Source organism: Plectropomus leopardus, chromosome 19 (genome assembly GCF_026936395.1).
Source record: "Plectropomus leopardus strain MGB_pleo_1.0 chromosome 19, ASM2693639v1, whole genome shotgun sequence".
NCBI lineage: Eukaryota > Metazoa > Chordata > Actinopteri > Perciformes > Serranidae > Plectropomus > Plectropomus leopardus.
Genome location: NC_142194.1, coordinates 22,954,513 through 22,975,353, shown reverse-complemented (window position 1 = coordinate 22,975,353; position 20,841 = coordinate 22,954,513). Strand labels below are relative to the sequence as shown.

Sequence of the window (20,841 nt, the reverse complement as noted above, 5' to 3'; positions counted from 1 at the left end):
TGTACGCTGAGAGTATGTTCACGCTTTACCTTAATGTCAGACAGTGATTTCTAACGGGAAAATGAAGCTCTGATATCACTCTCTCAAAAGCCAAACTCAACTGAGAAAACGGTGATTTAACATTACTAAACACAGGAGCTGCTGGTCAGCTGCTGGCTTCATCACTTAGTATGTGTTATTGTGTGACTTTGGTATTAAAAAGAGTTAGTTCAGATTCAAAGTCAAACAATAACACAACCTAACTTATCTTCCTGGAGGCAGTGTTAGACCACTGGTGGGACTTTTTGTAGATGGCTAAATACGTGTTGTTGCTGGACCCCATCCACAGCAGTACATTACTTAGCTCCCATGTTGACTCCAGCCTCTTCTCCAATCTGGGAGCGTGCTGACTGACTTCTACTGTAGGTAATTAATTAGTAATTATACAACCATACTTTTAGAAAAAAGGAAAAAAAGCGCACAACACCTTTAAGTAATTGCTTCCTCAGCATCTCATTTTCACCTCAAACAGTGTTTTTCTAACTTTAACATTTGAGTAATCACACAAAATAACTTCTCCACTGATAACAAAGCTGAAAGTGTTATTTTTTTTAACAATAAATGCAGATAGAAATGCTGTTTTTAGCAAATCCAATCATCACTGGATCCTGGTATCTTGTTGTTTACAGTGTTTATAGCTATTATCCATCCTGAGGCTTATCTGACAGTGTGGCTGCTAAGTGATACAAGAGAGATCAATTCACTCTGAGGGCCTTAAACATGAGTAATGGCTCCTAAAAGAGGGGATCATCATCCCCGTGTGATCGCCAATAGTTTGATTAACAATTGCGGGGAAAGTGAGGGTATTGATCAGCATGATGGTCTTGGGAATTTGATCCCCTTTGTTTGACCTGATTGATTAGAGATCATCTCGGATTCATCTTAACGGAGGAATAAACGTGTCACGCCGATTTCGGTGTCAGCTCTGAGTCACTGTCCAAACGGACACGGTGACCGTTTTTTTGTGGAAATGTGCGCATTAACAAGCAGCTTTTGAAAACGCGGTTCATTTGCGTCACGGCTCCTCTCGTTCGTTTGCTCTCTTGCAACTGGCCTCGTGCTGATAACGGACAGCTGTGCCGAGAAACACATGACGGGAGCGCCGGCGACAAAACATCATCATGGAGGAACTTTATTTGGTTGGCTCGATAACTGGCCCCTGATCTAAAGCAACTGTAATGCACCAGTGGAATAACATGTTCTGTTCCCTCGCCATAATTAGGTTTAATCTTTTATATATTTATTTTATCCCATATTATCGCTACGTGTTTGTGTAACATAATTAAGAGTTAAATAAAATAAAAGCATAAATAATAAAATTATAATGGAGAATTATAAATAATAACACAAATACAATTGCAAAATATATGATTAATACGAGTATTATTATTATTATTAGCTTTTATATTATTGTATTTATTACAAACAATAACATAATATAATGAGAGATCAGATCAACACCACTAAATACCTTAGCTAAACAACAATAATAAATATGGTAGGTGCAAATTTGCAAATGTCATCTTCTTGTTTTTGTCATGTTCCATGGATGGCTTTTGCCTTTTCATTTTCTTCCTTACTCATTGCCTCGAAGATCCGCCACTGCCCACCAGAAGGATTTATCACTTTTTCAAAACGATCTTTTGACATTCTGCATTATTTATTACTTAGAAAATCCTGCAAATGTCAAACATATCTGTGCTTCCTGATTATATTTGGTTAAAAGGGTCAAATAAAACAGATGGCTTTTGACCTTCTATAAACTGGATTTACAGATTAAGCAGAATTAGCCATTTTTTATCTTTATGGCTGACTCTCGGGTCATTTTCACCTTTCCTTTGTTTGTCAGCCATCATCAATCACGGCCCAATCATCTCCGGGTCTTAGCTGAATACAGGGACAGCCTGTCATCATCAGAGGCAGCGGGGGTCTCCCTTATCACTTGCCGTCCCTCAGGTGCAGAGCTCAGTCGTCTCGCGCTAAAAATGACAACAGGACCTCTGCGCCTCTGGCTCGTCCTCGCGCTCCAGCTGAGATGCGTCACACCGCTGGCCATCCCGCTGGACAGGGGGACACAGGGGCGGCACGACGCGCTGAGCACGGCGAGCGAAAAGCTTGACGCGTTGTCCCATCTGAAGGACTTACCTCGAGGTCCGCCGGTCGCTCCTCACAAGAAGGCGCCGCAGTTTATGTTGGATCTGTTTAACGCCGTGACGGTTTCTGACGGGCGCCCAAAAAGTCAGAAGGAGATTCTGGAAGGAAACATAGTGCGGAGTTTCGAGGATAAAGGTGAGAAAAACTGACATGCGCTAAGTTTTTTAAAAAAATCTTTTTTGTAAGAATGTACTTGGAATAAAAGGAAGCCATTCAGCAGCAAAAACTTTATCATTTACAGTGCGTAATTGTTATCCAAACTTTTACGCACGATTACGCGCAGTTTAAGTCTTTGTTAAACAGCTACTTTTAAAAAAACTTGTGCAATGTATTTTTCAAAACATTATCTAAACGTTTCAACAAAGTTGTGTTTGATGTTTTTCCACCCTGCAGGTCATGCTGGAGAGAGATTTCACTTCTTCAACCTGTCCTCTTTTGGCAAAGAGGAGAAAATGATCAAAGCGGAGTTCCGCTGGTTTAGAAAGAAACAGAAATTTTACCTTGGAAAATCATTCGGGCCCCATTTCTATAAGGTAAAATGACTTTTGATGATGATATGTAAACTTTATTTTTTTGTAGATATTTAAATCTTGAGTAAGTAAACATCATCAGAGAACTGTAGGAAAAAACAGATCAAAAAGTCAAAACAGCATTGTATTATGATATTTTGCGTGGCAATTTTATAGCAATATCCACTTTTGGTAGCTGTCTAAATTAATAAAATAAATAGCTTTTTTACTGCACCAGATACATTTTGCAGCAATAAATATAATGATTATTAGAAATCACCGATTTTGATTTTTTTTTTCATGTAGAAATAATTTGCAAAAACAATCACAATTTATGGCAATGTAAATATGTAAATATTAAATTTATATCTTGACAAGAAAATAGTCTTTTATGGACACAATTTCGTTAACTACTGTGTTGTGACTGTAGGTGGATCTGTATGAGGTGCTGGACAGCCGAGTGAAGCCCTGGAGAGGAAACCTCATCACCTCCAGACTGGTACCCCTTTATACACAGGGATGGGAAGTCTTCAATGTCACTCAAATGGTAACACTCTACCCTTTAATTTGTTGTATTATTTTTAGAGATTTTTTTGTTTGTTGGTTTTATAATAACCCTTTAAGTTCTCAATTAGAAAAAAACAATCTTTTTTTTTGGTTGCATTTTTAAACCCATAGGGCTATAATAACAAAAATCAAGGTTTATTTTCTTAACAAACCCTATATTTTTTTGATTACAGGCCTCAACTAAACAGTTGAGATTGCCACTCATAGTAATGGTAAAACGGAAAGAAAAAAAAATCCAAATTAAAAATGATTTCAAATTTGCTTGAAATATGTTAGCATACCAAAATTTATACATTTGTGACCATGGAATTATTATTATTACCAGAACTAGCATTGTTTTCATGTATTTATCCAAGATATGTACCCTTACAGTAATAATAATAATAATAATAATAATAGCCTTATTGATATAGCACAATTCATGCATAAACTGCAACACAAAGTGCTGAACATAAAAGAACATGGGACATTTATGAAAGAACAAAAGATGATTAAAAGGCATGATTAATACATCAAATTCAAAAATAAATAAATAAATAGAAATCAGTTTCTTACCATTTCTGGGATTTTTCTGAAAATATATATATATATAAACAGAAATGCTAAAAAATCACACTAATGTCGTTTCTTTCATCAAATATATAATAGAATAAAGTTAGATATATTATTTTGACAACAGTGAATATTAATCCTTTTTTGTGTTTAATAAAAAATGTTCATTCATTATTTTAGTGTCGCTATGTTTACCATAAAAGGCCAAATCAACCCTTTGTTTGAGCATGTTTTTATTTTTATTCGATATGTTAAGTTACATTTCTGAATCTGTAAAACGTTGAAAAAATATACCTAATTTTGAAAATGTCACCACACAGAGCCCTCACGTCTGGAGTCTGACTTCCATAGGAGGTGCCGGAAAAGACAGACTTTTTAAAGACACAGTGACCTCTAGTGGATTTTTTTTTTGCATTGCATACCTAAACCAAATGGTAGAGATAGCTCAATTGGGTTGAGTGAAGTTAAACACATTTTCATTAAGATGTAAGAAAATGTGCCCTACCAAACAGTTGATTGGAATGTTACAGGGATAAGAGGACTTTCTGTTTATTTCTAGGACTTTATGTATACATGTATTTACACCTGTGTTTGACCAGAACGGTATCTCATTTGTGCTGATAATGAGACGTTTCTGAAGTATTTCCACTGTGTTTAATGAATGAATGTCAGGTGTCAAAGTGGATCCGCAACAGCCAGGAGAATAACGGCATCCTCGTGGTGACCACACTTCCCTCTGGAAACTGGATGGACTCTGTGGTGTCCTCATCGACGCAGAATGGAGAGCAGACAAACACAAACGCCTACCTGGTCATATTCTCAGATGACGGGAGGACAGGAGCATCGAACCAGTCATACCTGGGTAAGGTGATGGGTGGCTTACATAGGATGGAATGTACTGAGCAAAAGCATGAGAGAGTGATTTACTCTGCATTTCAGTAGCACATTCATTTTATATCGAATCCCAGAATGATGGATATTAGATAGAATTAAAAAAAAAAAAACCACTATGAAATAAAAATAATTTAAATAAAGTATATAATGAACATTATTGAAATTGAATAAATTGAAATAACTAAAGAAATGATTGAAATTCAAATTATTATTTTAACATCATGCTGTTACATAATGAATGATTATTATCTCATAATGCCATTTTTTTCTAATAAAACATTTAACTTTTATAACTTTCACAATGTCACTTCTCGTGACAGTGTTGTCACTGAGATCTCACCTCACAGCCAATCACGTTCTCTCTTAAGCTAGCAAGCTCAAGAACAGCTACCAACGTTAGCCAGATAGCTCCTGCTAGTTTGCTAGAGCAGCAATGACGCTAATTATGAATCAACCAATTAGAGTCTGCTGTTGTAAATAAACTCAGTACACCCGCATTGTGACTAAACTTGAGTAGCTTTTTAGCTTTAGCTTAACAAGCCTGCCTATGCTACATTATAATGTGTTATTGATGCTTATATACTGCTTAAAAATACGGGGACTAAAAGGCACAGTTCAGAGTTTTTTGAAGTGAGGTTGTATGGGGTACTTATTTATAGACAGTATATTACACACAATAGATGTCAGTCAACACACCACCAGTTTGGAGAAGCGAGCTGAGTATTATATTCATATTTATATTTTCCCTGCTTTACCTTAATGTCTTAATGACTTTGGTTTCCTGTGGGAAAATGATGCTGTGATATTGCTCTATTCAAAGCCAGACCCCACGGAAAAAAATCAGTGATTTAACAACACTGAACAGAGCAGCTGATGATCTGCTGCTGCCTTGGATCAGTAAGTTTTTTTGTGTCATTGTGTGAATTTAGTGTTAAAAAGCTTCAGTTCAGATTCACCAAAGTCACCCAATAACACAAAATAACTAACTGATTGAAGCAGCAGTAGACCAGCAGCTCCTGTTTTCAGCAAGCTAACATTACTGTTTTTGTCAATGGAGTCTGAACAGTCTCTCTGTCTGTAAGGTAAAGCAGTGAAAATACTCTCAAATAGCGTACTCTTGAATTGATATAAGTTTTTAAGGTGGCTAGAATTTGATTTGTTGCTGACCCCTATCAAAAGCGCTACATTGCTTTGCCTCTGCGTAAGACTCTAGTCTGCTTCTCCAAACTGAGGGCGTGCTGGCTGACATTTATTGTTGATAAAACTATGGATAAGTACCACATACAACTCCACTTCAAACAGTCTGAACTATCCCTCTTATATAGTGTTATTTTTTTTTTACAGTTGACATTTTGTCTGAATTTAGCCAATTCATCTATCTGTGTTACAGTATGATTATCACAGATAACAAAATGCAGTATATATTTTGCCATTCTAACTCAATATGATCGCCTTCCTTCTTTCACAGGACAAGTTCAACCTGCAGCATCAGAACTCCTTGAGCACCGAAGCAGGAGAAGACGTGCATCTCCAGGTTCCCTCTCCCATGGCCGCTCTCAGTCTTGTCAGCGGGTACCCCTCTTCGTCGACTTTGAGGAGATCGGCTGGTCCGGCTGGATCATCTCTCCCCGGGGATACAACGCCTACCACTGTAAAGGCTCCTGCCCGTTCCCACTTGGGGGAAGCCTTAGGGCGACCAACCACGCCACCGTACGCTCCATCATGCACGCTCTCAAGCTCTCTGGTGATGAAGTGGGAGCGCCCTGCTGTGTCCCTGACAGACTCCAGTCCATCAGTTTGTTGTATTTTGATGATGAGGAGAACGTGGTTTTGAAGCAGTATGACGACATGGTGGCGTTGAGCTGCGGCTGTCACTGACTGGCTGTGTGTCTCATGCACTATTTAACACTGAGACACTAAGGGATGGGGTAACATACTCTCATCCCAACTCGTCACATATCGCCTCTTGGTCAGTGTTGTTCACGTCATCAAATGACGCCAACATATGAAGCGGCAGGTGTCCTCTTGCGTTTGTTATTGATGTTCCGAGAAGATATGTCAACTAACGCCCCTTAAATGCATTGTGTCTTTTCAAAATACTCTTACGTTTTTCACAGGAAATGTACAGTTTCTGCTTGTTAGATGCATACAGTCTTTTTCAAAATAAACTTGCATAAAACACCTTGTATACTTTTATTTTGTTGTGCAACAAAAGCACTTGGTTAAGTTTCGAAAAATCATCATGGTGTGGCTAAACATTCACTTAGGAAGTTAACAGCGGACTGTTGGGTGAAAGTCCAAGGTTTGTTGGACCCATCCACCCCACCCCCACCCCTCGCTGCCCTATGGGTACTTCCATCTTCTTTTGTTTTGTCGTTATTGACAGGTTTCAAACTGATGCCGTCCACTGGTGGATCATACTTCCTCGAATGGTGGTTTTGGGCGTCGGTGTCTGATGCTGAAATCACTGACCAAGGAGCTATATTTGATGAGTTTAGACTGAGAACGGGTTGGATGAGGAGATGATGGTTTGTTTGAGTTTATTAAGAAGCTGTATTTTCATGCACATGTTTAAATATTGTAGAATTTTGAGAAATAAAACAACTATTCCTTAGCTGTTAATCAGTGATCCTTTGTGTACTTAAGTCCTTGGATTGCAAAAGACCTGAATTCCAGAGTTAAAATCTCTTTAAAAATATTCTATACAGGTTTTCTAGGTTCATACAGAGTTAATCCCTCTCAATCATCACCTATGACCTACTGACAGTGTGTATTTTTTCTACAGACACTCTTCCCTCTGACTCTATTTTCTTTTTTTGTTCTGTGTTTGGGACATTTATGGGCGTGCACCTCCACAGCACTCAGGTGGGGTCAGGGCTTTACAAAAAGTTGGTGAGCAGGTGTGCAAGAGACACAGCTCTGGAGTAAAAACAAAAACAAATAGAGGCAAAATTCCAAACAGTGACATACAATTCTACATAATTCACCTCCATGGCCCCCAGTGGAGAAGAGCTTTTGTCCTTAGTGATGGATCAATAATACATGAGTATTTTTCAGAAAGAAAGAATCCTCCATGGTTTTTGCATTTTGTCTTAATTCGTATTTATATTGTTGCGCAGATTGGCAAATCACAGACTGTTATTTACTTACTCATCTACTCCACTCCTGTCATTACAGTAACTGACCAGCAGATGGCAAGATTGTGTTCGGGTTGAGGACTGCAAACCTGCTCCATTGCTGTATTTCTGCTGTATCTTCAGGGGTGCATCAAGCTGCATATGGTCGAAGGTGAGGTCCCGCGATCAGATTGTCATTTTTATTTTTACTGATCCTTTGAAACCTGAATAAACTGCATAGAAAAAAGGCAATGAGCAACCTAACAAAAAATAGCAAAAAAGTTAAGAGATAATAAAAAAAATAAGCAGAACAAGAAAGAAAAGTAGAAATAATGGAGAAACAAGAAAACAGCCTTTAGAAAAGCACTAAAAATAAAATGTTTATATATTTGTCTATATAATTACATAAAGTTTTCTGATTTTTCCTTTTTTTAATGTTATCTAATAATCTCCCCACAGCAACTTTTTAAGTAATTATTCCTTTGACCTTCCACCTTTTCCCCCAATTTTGGGGCATTGAGCACAACAAAATTCATGTTACTTTTCTCTGTAATTGATTTGTAATTTAATCACTGATCATAGCTTTAATTGTCATATTTAGCAGTTTTTAAATATAATTTGTTTATACAGTTCAGCTAAAGAATGACATGAATAACACAAAGACAATTAAGTCTGTGGCAACAGTTATTTTTTTATTGGAATGGATCACAGACACAATTCAGCCCTGCTTTACTCTAGTTTAGAAAAATTGCCAATGCAACAAACTTGCAAAACAAAAAAATTCTCCTTCATGTCCTCTGCGTATTAAAAAACATTCATTGCAACATTGCCAGTTCAAGCTTTTAGATAGTATAAATTTGTTTTGTATCAAACACATTAAACAGGTGCAACGGCAATTTCAACTTTAGCATGCATTATCTTTTATATGTTCAGGTGTGTAGGCAAGATCAGTTCCAATCAATAACAAACAAATTACTATTTTTTTTGAGTGAATTCTGTTTGTTTCAAGTATCTCTAAGTGACTGCAAACTGTCATGTGAAAAATAATCTCAATGCCACAAAGGCAGGTAATAAAATAAAACAAAAAGCCACAATACCTGAAAAGCAGTGGAGACCCCAACACCACTGTATATAACAAACTCTCAGCATTTACAATAAATATTTCACATTTACATTCAAGCTTACCCTCTGTTTAAACTTAAATACATTATGTACATGGATCGCCCATGTCTCTCGTCTTTCTAAAAAAAAAAAATTGCACGTTATCTTATACAAATCCTTCAACTCACATTCAAACAACAGCATTCAACAACAATTAACAAACTCACTATCTTTTGTCAGTTTACACTTGAGTCGAACTCATCACAAAACCTGTTGAGGCCTCAGTAGCTTCTGTGTCTCATGAAAGTTAAAGGGTAATGTTGTAATTTTTCAACCTGGAGCATATTCCCCCATTTTTGTGTGTCTAACTAACTAATTGGAACAACAACTTTTGAAATTGGTCCAGGCTTGGAGTAAAGGGCTGCAGCTGCAAAAAGCTGCAATGCAACCACTAAGGGCTGTTTTTGTTTTGTTTTGTTTGTTTTTTGCCACTGACAGGCTCAGATTATTATATTGAGTCTGACAATGTATGGAAAGGATCCCTACAGAGGTCGACCTATATGTTTAAGAGTAAGATTCTTTTTGTTTAAATAGAAAGAGCCCCAAAATTACCATTATCAAACCCACTAAACACAAAGTCGTCATTTTAGTGTCACACTTAACTACGTAAATAAAGTTTTTTTTTAATACCAAATCAGAGTTTGAAATTGTTGCGTCAGGGTGGTACAGTGGTTTGTTTTATGATAACAGAACTAGTTTATTAAAATGGGGTCTTGGCTTTGGCAGTAACAACTTTGGCAGTGTTTCTGGTTAAACAAAATGTTTTTTACTTCTTAACAAAATGGTCTCAAAAATATCTTTGTAGAGATCCTTTGCATAATTGCCCACAATGCTTACAGTGTAGCGTGTTTCACTATTGCCACCTGCAGCCCTCTCACTCAATACTGGGCCAGTTTCAAAAATGACTGTTTACTTTAATCAGCTATACACAAAAATATGGAAAAATAGAATCCATGTTGAGAAAAACTGACGTTACCCTTTAAGGTAAGTAAAGCAATACAAAGATGTTAATGTTGAAAAGACGTCTACCCTGAAACACTTTTGGCAAAACAGTGTAAACAGAGGGTAGGTGTTTCTTTTCAAACCTCATGGTCTATCAGCTCGGACAGTCCAGCTCCTCAGTTCCTAGAAACTCCCCTAACATGTGGTCGTGTTGACCATAGACGGGCTCTAAATATGGATGCCCCTCTGTACAGTGCATCTGCCTCAACCTTTCTACGTTTCTCTGCCCGAACCCCTCTGGTTCCAAATGAGGGGCTGGGATGGTAGCTTTCTGAGCCATGGGAGACAGAGGCACTGGGACAAAGCCATGGTAAACAACTAGAGGTGGGGTCAAAACCTCCAAGGGGGATGCCTGAGGAACGGCACCCTCTGGCGGCTGGACTGGCAGCTGCACATAACTTCCTGTTTCAGGATCAAAGAAGGTTTTCGTCTTGACTTGTATGGGCATATCTACAAAGAAATACTGCCCGGAGTCTGGATCCTGGAGGAGCTTCCGTTGGGTCATAGGAAAGGACTGCGTGACAATGGCGTGTTCTATGCTAGACTGTCGAGAAAGCTGGCTGTTGTGGCTTGACTGGCGGGACAGGGTTGAAGTGTTGGGGTTAGGGTTAGGGTTAGGGTATGCATCAATACTGTGACTCCTTCTGATTGGGTTGGCTTTGCTTGCCTTGTCTCTGGCTCTGCCTCTCTGCTGAAGCTCGTCCATGATGGATTTTTCTATACGCTGCGATCTTGGATCAAGCTTCTCATTGATTGATGTGTCCATACTGAGCCTACGCTCCTCTTTATCTCCTAGGTACCTATCAATGCTTTGTGTTCGGTGGAATGGTTTGTCCGACATGGGTCTCTCGCTTAGCTGAGCTTTGTACACAGGTACGTTACTGATGACTCTATCGCTACTGTAGTGTCTTTGCTCTGGCTTCTCTCGATTGTGTCTGTTGCTGGTGCGTCCTTGCCTTTCTGTTGCAACACCAGGTAGAGCTTCACTGTTCTGGGTGTTGCTTCCCACTGAATCATGACTCTGTCTCCGAGTCTTGTGGCGCACGTCGGTTTTGTCGCGGTGCTGTTTTTCCTTGCTGTGGTCTCTTCTTTCAGAGGGTAGTTGCTCACTGTGGTCATCACTGTGTTTGTGGCTTTGACTGTGATGACGACCATCTTCACTCTTCTCTCTGTGATTTCTCTCGCTGCTCTTGCTACTTCTGCTGCTGTTTTTGTGCTCTGATTTGTCACTCTTGTGTCTATCCCCTTTATGTTTGCTGCTGCTTTGTGATGTTTTGTGGGATGGCTTCTGGGCCTCTTCCTTTTTCATCCTTCTATTTGTCAGCTTCATGGCTTTGAGAACAGCCTTTTCAGATTTGGGTAGGACGACTGGAGGTTTAGGCAGCCCTGTTTGGCTGTCATTACCACTGCAGGTGGACCCTGACCATTCGCTGGGAACTTTTGTCACTATAGCACTCACTCCCATCTCATCTGCTGTGTCAGCTGTGCTGGTTGTTAAGCTCTCCACTCCTTCAGATGACGGACTCACCCCTGACAATCTGTCGTCCTCCTGTGGGACAGTGAGGAAGCATCCAGTTTGTGGTTTCTTTTCACTTTGCAGATTTGGAGTTGACAGAGGTGGGGGAGGTGAACTGTTTGATGGAGTATCTTTAGGTTTGAAGATTTCATCTGGAATTGGTGTTATAACTCTTGTGGCTGGTTCATTAGCTAAAGGGAGCTCTGAGTTCTCCTTTACTTGATGTACCTCCTCTCCCTTCTCTGAACCACTAATACTCCCTCTTGGTGACCACGGTTGTACAGGCTTCAACTTCAACTTATTACTGAATGTGTTGTCTTTGACCTTAAATAAGGCAGGGATCGCTGCAGCTGGCAAGAAAATGTTGGAGGGTGACATTGGTGTCTGATTATTTTCGTCATGAGTTACTTTTTGAACTGTGTTGGTATTGTCTGTTTCTTGGTTGGTCTTGCATTGTGTCTCTTTTAGAGGAGACTTTAAAATCTCCGGCTCGCTTTCATGATCACTGAAAGAGTAATAATCCACCTCCGTCCTGTCCGAATCATGTTTTGTGTTTCGTGAAATATTCCGCATCATCTCATCAACATCCTCCACCTCTCCAATCAAGTTCTCCAGAGAGTGGTAAACATTTGCTTCGGTCTCTGGGTTTCTGTGTAACGCACTCTCTGCAGAGAAGTAGGATGACTTTGAGGACAAGCTGGCTTGATCAGGAGGGCTCTGATTGATGCTAACACCATTTACAAGTAGTAATGGTGATATTATATCCCGGGGGCTTTCACTGAGAGCCTCTGCATCTAAATTTATTTCCACACTAGCTCGATTTATTTTGTCAGGTTCTTCTGCCATTAAATTGTTAGCTATATTGTCATCTGGTGTGTTCAAATAGTCTGGTTTTAAAGGAGCTCTCCGCTTCACCTTGCATGTTTCCTGTGCCCTGACATTTTCAAATGTGGCTTCCATTGTGGGGCTTAAATCTGCATGCAAGTTGTTTACCTTATTCTCATTTCCTCTAGCCTCTGGTGATAAACACAATATATTTTCATATTGGGGGTATTTCTGAGGTAAATTAGACTCACATGATGCTGTATTTGTATTATTTACCAAACTCCACCTCTCTTCAGGATTGGTTTCACTTTGACCAAATTCTCTTGTGGACAGGTCACTATCTACTTCTTGTGTTCCTGAGCCTGTCATCCTCATCTCTTTCACCTCACCATTTTCATATTTTACATCTTTGACAAAGATATCCTCCTCAACTCCATCTTTCAGACTGTCAGTGTCCGTAGTAACACTTCCATCTCTTCTACTCCCTCCCTTTTTGCTCCTAGGAGGAACAGGAGGAACGTCTCCCTTTTTGCCTTCATTTTGGTTAACCAGACTCTCTGTGCTCTCTTCAGATATCTGTCTCACTATATGTCTCACCTCTTGTGATTCAGGATCATCCATTTTGTCCATGACAGCTAGCGGGAACCTACCACCTGATCTATGCATCTCAACAAGTCTAGGTTCAGTTTGCGACAGGATCTGCCTCATGTGATTGTGGTCTCTTAGATCACCTAACCTCTCTTTTAAGTCTCTCTCTTTTAGTGTAGGAGTGTTGTCATTTTGTTTTTCCTTGGCCTCTGTCAGAGAGTCTTTAGTGGCTTTTTTGTGTTGCTCTACCATTGTTACATAAATTTCTTCTGCATTTTCTTCATATACTGGATTTGCGTCCTGCTCTGTTGATTTATTCTTCCTCTTCTGCCTGTCTGAAATGATCTCTTCAAGTGCCATTTTGGCTTTGTCATAATTGTCATTTAGAAGTGCTTTGTTTACTATAACATTGCTGTCTATCTTTGTGAAAGTCTCCTGTTTGCTCTGATCCTTCTCTTTTTGTGCAAATAGGTCTCTCTTAGCCATCGTGTTCCCTCTCATAGACAACATACCTTTCTTAATATTCCTTAACTCCCTTGAGATCAAATCATTCTTCACCCTGGCCTCCTCATCTATGTTAATTCCTAATTTTTTCTTTGCATTCTCGAGAACACGATCGCCAAGCTTTACTCTCTGTAGTGCTTTCAAAGCATGCAAATCATTGATTATATGTTCACTATCTCTCATTTCTCTGGGTGACATTGTCCCCTCATCCGCTTCCGTTCTTGTGTTCACTTTCAGCTTGCCTTCCTCAAACTCCTCTCCTCGGTCGTCATGCGTCACTGCGAATCTCTGACATTTTATGTAATTGTTCTGTCTAGCTGAGAATATATGTTTGAGTTTACCCTGTTTCTGGTCATTTTCGTCTGGAGGTAAGTCTAATTTAGCATCTGCCGAATCACCATTAGTTAGCTTGTCAACAGGTTGTGTTTGTTGTTTTTCAAGAAGAGAGGGTTGGATATCAGATTTGGCAAAATTTCTCTTTGGAACTGGCGGGGGCTCTTTCTTGACATTACCCTTTTTGCTAAGCGGTGTTGCCTCATTTCTACTTGGAGATAAAACATTGTTTGCATGTACTGAACTTTCACTCTTGCTGCAAAACATTTCTTTTGAAAAGGCCTTCTTATCTATCTCTTTCCCTCTCAGTTCCTCTGTGTCTGGCTTGTTGATGCTATCTGACTGAGCTGCTGATAGAGCTTTATTTTTGGCTGCATTAATTGCTTCCTTTGCTGCTCTGATGACTTCCATTGTACTCATGGTTTGGCCATTAGTATCTTTTTCCTTAGAGCTTAAGTCTTTTTCTTTAATGTCAGGTCTTTTTGTTTTGTCTGATACATGTGGTGCCATTTTCCCTTCATTTGATGACAGCCACTCTTTCTCAGATGCATGGGGTGAAATTATGGGTGAATGATCTTTGTTGACATTCAGAGTATACAGTGAAAGCCCTGTGTTTGTCAGAGAGAGGTCTGTGTTTAGCACGAGGGGTAAAAGCTCATTTGGTTGGTCTATTGGAGCATTGGTGCTCAGAGGGACTTGGAGATATTTCATATCACTATCAACAGGGCTGGCCTTCTTGTACAAATTCAGAGAAGGGTAGTTTTGCTTTTTAGCTTTGGGACTCCTGGTCTTTTTCGAGTGTATAAGGGGGGGGATAAGATTCTCCTCACCAACCTCCCTTTTGGTTTGCAGTAGATTTGATAACAAATAATCATCCGAAAGAGGTCTATCAGTGTCCTGCTTAGTCAGAACGACAGTTGGGGTACTGACTGATTCCAAAACAGGACTGCAGACTGTCTGCTCATCTTTTGAAATGGCAGGAGTACTTAAGCCAGACGCATAGCCCTCAGATCCAGCTTGTGGATATTTTATATCTGATTGTGGAGATTGAGTGCCACATTCAGGTACTTCTAACGTTTTGAATTTAGGAGGACTATAGCGGCTTTTCACCCTTTTCCTGTTGTCCTTGAGGTTGAAGAGGATGCTAGAGGCGAGTGATTTGTAACTGTCCCGCTTGACTGGAGGCTCAGGGGTCAGTTTGGCCTCAGAATGCGGCCTCAGTGGAAGGTCGAGAGAAGAGGGCGAGAGGACGGATTGGAGGATTTCTGATGTTTCTGTCGGTTGTCTGGAGGGGATAAGTGGAGTCATCAGCTGGCAGATACTGAAGGGAGTTGATGCCACGGAGCTGACTTCCTCAACTGCTTTCACCTCCACTGATCTCGCCTCCTTTTTGACCAGCCAAAGACTTTCATCCACTGGTTTTAAACTGTTTTCCTGAGGTGGTATCCCAGACTGATTAACTGGAATCACACTTTTTGCCCTGGACCTGTTGCGTCTCCAGGGGGCAGCATTCCCTTCCCCTACATCTGATGAGCACCTCTTTTCAGCCGGAGTAGCTGAGGGCTTTGGCAGGACCTTCGGCGGTGGAGGGGGAGGGATGGGTTTAGGAGCAGTGGGAGGAGTGGGCTCAACTGCTGCTTTCTGGCATGACTGCACCTCCTCTGTATGCAGAGTCTCTTTTCTGTGTGCCTCTGTCAGCTCCTTGTAAAAGGGCAAGTCATACCATTTAGGGATATTATCTGTGGGGAGAATAGAGTTGTCCTCCTGGCCAAAGGGGAACTGGTTAAAGTCTCTCCATGTTTGGAAAGGGCTAAACTCACTGTGGAGGAAAAAGTTTTTGATGTTAAGTTTCCTTAGTTTGACTGTAGATTTCCCATTTTTGCTCTTTGATTTTCCTGAGGGAAGGGCAGCATCTTTGCCTGTTTTGTTTGACGAACCATTACCAGAGTGATGCCTATGATGGTTCTTGTAATGTCCGTCTGTGAGATTGGCGTGATAATCCGAGGAGAACTCCGATAGCTCTCTTTGGATGCTGCGGAGTGCAGACTTATCCCATGATTCCCCGTTAGAGTCCGTCATACCTCCATTTTTGATCAACATTCCCTCACAGCTTTTCTCCGTGGCACTGAATGCTTTGAGGAAAGACGACATGTTTGATATATTCTTCTGTTGCTGCTGTTTCCAAGGTTGGGCATAATTTTTGTCATTTTTGTTTTGCCCTTGCTTTTTAGAGTCCTTGTGAGTCTTTTTAAGAGGCTCCCCTGCCAAAGGTTTGTGGCAACTGAAAGGTGAATATCCATACAAGAACTCATCATTGTAAACCGCGTCATCTCCAACGCAGAGACTTCGAAAGGCCCGATCGGTGAGGGTGCTAACCTCGCGATCAGTCTCGTCCATGAACAAGTCAGAGAAGCCATTGGGGAAACGATGGTGGAGCATGCTCCCCATCCGGTGGCTCATGTGTCGCTTATCCACACAACTCATGATGTTGAGAAGCTTCTCTCTGTCTTGTGCATCACCTGTCTTGCCTCCTCTACAGCTCTTGTAGATCCCTCAGTTATAATCCAGCTCAGGTTGACATCAGGGAAGTGGTGGGATGTGTAATCTTCCGAAAAGGAGACAGGGAAATCAATGTCAGTGTTAAAAATCTACTCACACATTGTCCGCTGTTATCATACCAGCATTTGTGCAGTTCAAAAACTCACAAAAATGTAGTTTGATGATTACTATAAAAGGTTTTGAACTCAGTAGTTGCAGTGATGACCTTTATGTACCTGACATGTGCCAGCTTCAGCCATGCTGTCACTATGCAGGCAGCAGACAAACACTTCAAGCCATGCGCTTGGCTATTTTAAGCACTTAATGGTGCCTTTAGCTGTGAGCACTAAGCATACTGTTGGTAACTATGAGAGAAGCTCCTAGTCCATTTATAGGGATGTTATTAGCAAAGATGAACATTTAAATTGGTGTGTGTTGTATAAAGGAAAGATATGCTTCACATTGGTCCTTTTCAAATCCAATCACTTTGAATGTGTTGAGATGTAGACAGTTCCTCTGGTAAGCTCCAGAGCAATATTCGTGCCTGCAGGTTAACACCACAGAGCGCAGGAAATGCAAGTAAAGCATCACAGAGCACCTCAGCAGCAGCTGCTCTACTGTAGCTTACTTTAGCTATCTGGGTGAGGTCCTAGAATAGCTCATTAACCCATTTATATTTCCTGACCTGGGAGCATAGCCATTGGCATATAACTCAGCTCTTCAACTATCTGCATAACCATGACTCTCCTTATAAGCAGATGAGGTTGAGACAAATATAAACACAGACATTCAATGGTTCAGTTATTGTGTTTGTTTATTAAAAGTGTGTAGTTTTAATGCAGTCACAGTTATCAAGTAATTTATGTTAGGTTGGTACATTTGCAACAGCCAACAAGACAAATTATTATTATTATTAGAACCTAACACGCCAGGTAACATTACTAGAACTTCATGACTTTACTGTATCTTGAGCCTGACTTACAAAATGTTTTGGCTTTCCAGGAGACTTTGCCTGCCAACAGTCTACCAGCTTTCATAACCAGAGATCAGTTAGCAACCACGGTACTTTCCCAGCATCTGCTTGTGTATTTATACCAACGGAACGATAGCTAAGTTAACTATACTGTATGCGGGTGCAACCACTGGAATTTTATAATTTTCTCAAAGATATCTTAATATGAGTTTAAATTGTATGACTTTTATGATTGTATCGCAGTAATATCCAGGGGGCTTTGCGCTGTTGGACTTTTTTGGTCATTAATAGTTAGCCAGAATCTAAAACTTTTTAAATCTTATATTTTGTTTGTTGCTGTATTTTTTCATGTCCTTGTAAACATCCATATAATCACACTGCTCCCTCACCTTCAAGATCGATCTTCCATGCTGACTGTAACCGTCCAATCCAGACTATGGCATCAAACACAAATCCTCAATGTAGAATCCAGTTCAGAATAACCTGCCGATAATAAATTATAGTTAGACGTTGTTATTCACAATAAACCATCTCTTTCTCTTAAAGAAACAAAAAGAAAACTCACCAAAGTGAGTCAAGCCCTCAGATCCATGTTCAAATACACTGGTGTGGCCAGGGGTCCCGATAGCGAGCTCAGAGGGTACCAAAATAGACGCACAAGTCGGTGTGGCCAAACTGAGCAGCAACACAGGACGTGGCTAGCTCGCTCACATTGGAATAAGCAGTGGGTGTCGAGTGGCAGGGCAAGGCAGGGTAGTGGGGTGAAATGGACACTGTCATTGGTTATTTTTGTAAGGAAGCAGTGAGGGTTGATAGGCTCCCTCGTGGACCCTCTCTTTGCTGTTAGGTACCTTTGAAAAGATGTCAATGAAGATGAAATATCAATACCTGAGTCTCAGTGGAGACAACACAGACAGGTGGGCTGTACTCAAAATAACATGTAGCTTGTGACTCTTTCTGTCCATGTCATCCAGGGAGACAAAACTGTCTGATATAGCCTATTGCATCACACAACTCCAAATTAGCGTGACAGTCCCTGAGGTGGAGATCGGAGGTGTCTGAATGTCTGCTGACTGATATGGCGTCCCTGGGCTGGTTCTTGTTGTTCAGCCTCTGTTTACAAGGCCGTGTTGTGGACATGAAACAGTATGACTGGGTAGTCTAGTTTTAGGACCAATGCAGCTGTTGTTGCTGTGAGATTAAGTCGAACAGGAGGGGCACTTTTTGTTGACTTGTTCGTGAGTCAGAGGAAGTCAATGAGTGAGGTCACATGTGAATTTTGACCCTGTGCATTCCCTAAATGGAGAAAGTGGAGGGCTTGAGTAATACTGTGTGGCTCAATTTTGCTTGAGAGAGAGAACAATATGCATACTGCCTGTAGCATCACCATCATGTATTGCATTTGTTTCAGTAGAGTATTGGGCAGAAAATGAGTTTTCAAATCACAAAACCACAACTTCCCCAGCAACAGCTAAATGGCTCCAGCATCAACAGTGCGTGGCTCTGCTCCATCAAGGTGCCATATTTAAGCTGGTCTATTTCTGTCATGTTGTATTTCAAAAGGTAACAGCCTGCCTCTCTGCAGACTGCACCTTCTGCACTTCAGCAAATCAGTCAAACCTTGCACATGTTCACTGCTGGAGGTGCTTAAATGTTCTGCACAAAAGGGTCTATTCATTAGATACATTTTTGATTATTGGGCAAAACCTGTGAAGTTGCACCATGTCTCAGTCAAAGTGCATGAATAAAATTAAAAACGTAACTTAAAACTGCCCCAGCTCTATTGAATATATATAGTATGATGACGATTATAATGATTACGCTTAAAGATAATGTGGTGTTTTTATTTTCGTCCGGCAAAAGTCCCCGCATTGTTTTGGGGAGGTCAACTTACTTGCAGAGAAATGCGGGGATATCATGTTGTGAGCAGAGATGCTATATGTAAGGGCATTTCCCTTTTACTGTCTGTACTCATGTCTTGCCCAGAATAAGGCCTGACATGGGCCTGCCCTGCCCTCTTCTTCCCCTCTCACGTTAAACCTCCTCCTCTAGCCATTTATTCACCTATCTCTTTCTGTCTGCAACCCTCCAACAGTAAATTAGTCCCAGTGCTTGTGCCAGCTACAGTTACTCCCCAAGATTCACGCAATTGACACTTCTCACACACTCTCACACCACATGTCCACAGGCTGATTATGAGACAACAAGCCCCTGGGCATAGACATGTACATTTGACCCCACCAGCACTGCTACACAGAGCAGAGCAGAGACACAGAGACTTTGTGGTTCCTTTTTTTAAAATTGTATTATTAATATTAATCTCTTTATGGTCATGATGCATCTTTTTGTGGTTTTGTATCTTTGGATATTTTGTCTGTTGTTCTGTTGTGTCTTATAGATAATTTTGTGTTCTGTTGCCTGTTGTTGTCACTTAGATTGTTTTACCTTTTTTGCAGTTAATTTGTGTGTATTTGTAGTTTATTTGCATCTCTTTGTAGTCATTTTTTCCTGTCTCCTCCTGGATGTAGTCATAGTGTCCTCCATGCTGCACACACAGAAAAAGTGATAGAGATATATAGGATAAAGACATATTAAAAAAAAAAATTTTCCAATAGAATATGATATATATATATATATATATATATATATATATATATATATATATATATATATATATATACCCTAACTGAATTAGTTTATCAGTTGAGCTGCACCATAGTTTATTACAGAGAGACTTGCCATTGTCAAAAGACATTTTTGTTTTATAGACAATTACATTTAATATTTTAATGATATTGACCGCCAAACTAGGAATGTCCTTGGTTGTCTTTTTTTCTTTTTTTTTTTTAATCTGGTCGCTTTATCATAAAAAGTTAATTTCATATTTTTTGTGAATAAGGTGCAAATTAGCCTACATTTTAAAATTCAATAATTAATTCAGGAATCATTCCCAGGCTGTGAAATTTCAAGGTTTTTGTTTGTTTGCTGTCTGTCGTACCATGCAGGAGTTGTGGAGCAACTGATCCTGGATGTGTTAACTTACTGCAGGGATGAAGCGGGGTGCATGTGGCTATTCTCTACCAAAAGAGGATGATTACACCTTTTGGTAAGTTTTATTTATATGCTATTTCTTCTTAGCGACCTAGCAACTGGTACAACTGCTGCTGAGTGCTGACTCACTTTGGCTTAATGTAGTTGTTCATCAGTAAATACCTATTAAGATAAGATCATTCTGATGCCTGTCACTCAAAGTGGGACCGCCTTTAAATATATATAACTTTTTGCCTTAATAAAATCAGAGATGAACAGATGAGTTATATAAAAATTCATCCCCCATACAATTCTTATAAATGTTGAAATTAGCTGCAGTGACCAAACTGTTTTTTCTACCAGGCTGCAAACATGTTTATTTCTTCTGTAAAGTTGGGCATTTTAACATTGGGGTCTATGGGGATTGACTCTGTTTTGGAGCCAGCAAGCGAGTGGACATTTGAGGAACTGTTTTTGGCATTTCTACGTTGGCTTCCTTTTCAGCCCTGGGGGTTTTTGCTTGGCCTCCACCAAAAGAGG

General features: G+C 40.1%; 2 protein-coding genes across 2 annotated transcripts; one reads left to right on the top strand and one right to left on the bottom strand.

Moving 5' to 3' along the window:
* The first annotated feature begins 1,902 nt into the window (after window positions 1-1,902).
* On the top strand, window positions 1,903-7,255 carry LOC121958473 (bone morphogenetic protein 2). The gene is made up of 5 exons (XM_042507417.2): window positions 1,903-2,328; window positions 2,587-2,726; window positions 3,133-3,249; window positions 4,494-4,683; window positions 6,184-7,255. Exons 1-5 carry the CDS (start codon window positions 2,025-2,027, stop codon window positions 6,591-6,593), a joined length of 1,161 nt encoding a protein of 386 aa, XP_042363351.2. The 5' UTR covers window positions 1,903-2,024; the 3' UTR covers window positions 6,594-7,255.
* Window positions 7,256-8,502: 1,247 nt separating this feature from the next.
* On the bottom strand, window positions 8,503-18,005 carry LOC121959360 (uncharacterized). Its single transcript, XM_042508635.2, has 3 exons — window positions 17,837-18,005; window positions 17,661-17,754; window positions 8,503-16,365 (listed from the first exon to the last, which is right to left on the bottom strand). The coding sequence occupies exon 3, from the start codon at window positions 16,242-16,244 to the stop codon at window positions 10,089-10,091; it is 6,156 nt and encodes a 2,051-aa protein (XP_042364569.2). The 5' UTR covers window positions 16,245-16,365; window positions 17,661-17,754; window positions 17,837-18,005; the 3' UTR covers window positions 8,503-10,088.
* Between the last annotated feature and the right edge of the window lie 2,836 nt (window positions 18,006-20,841).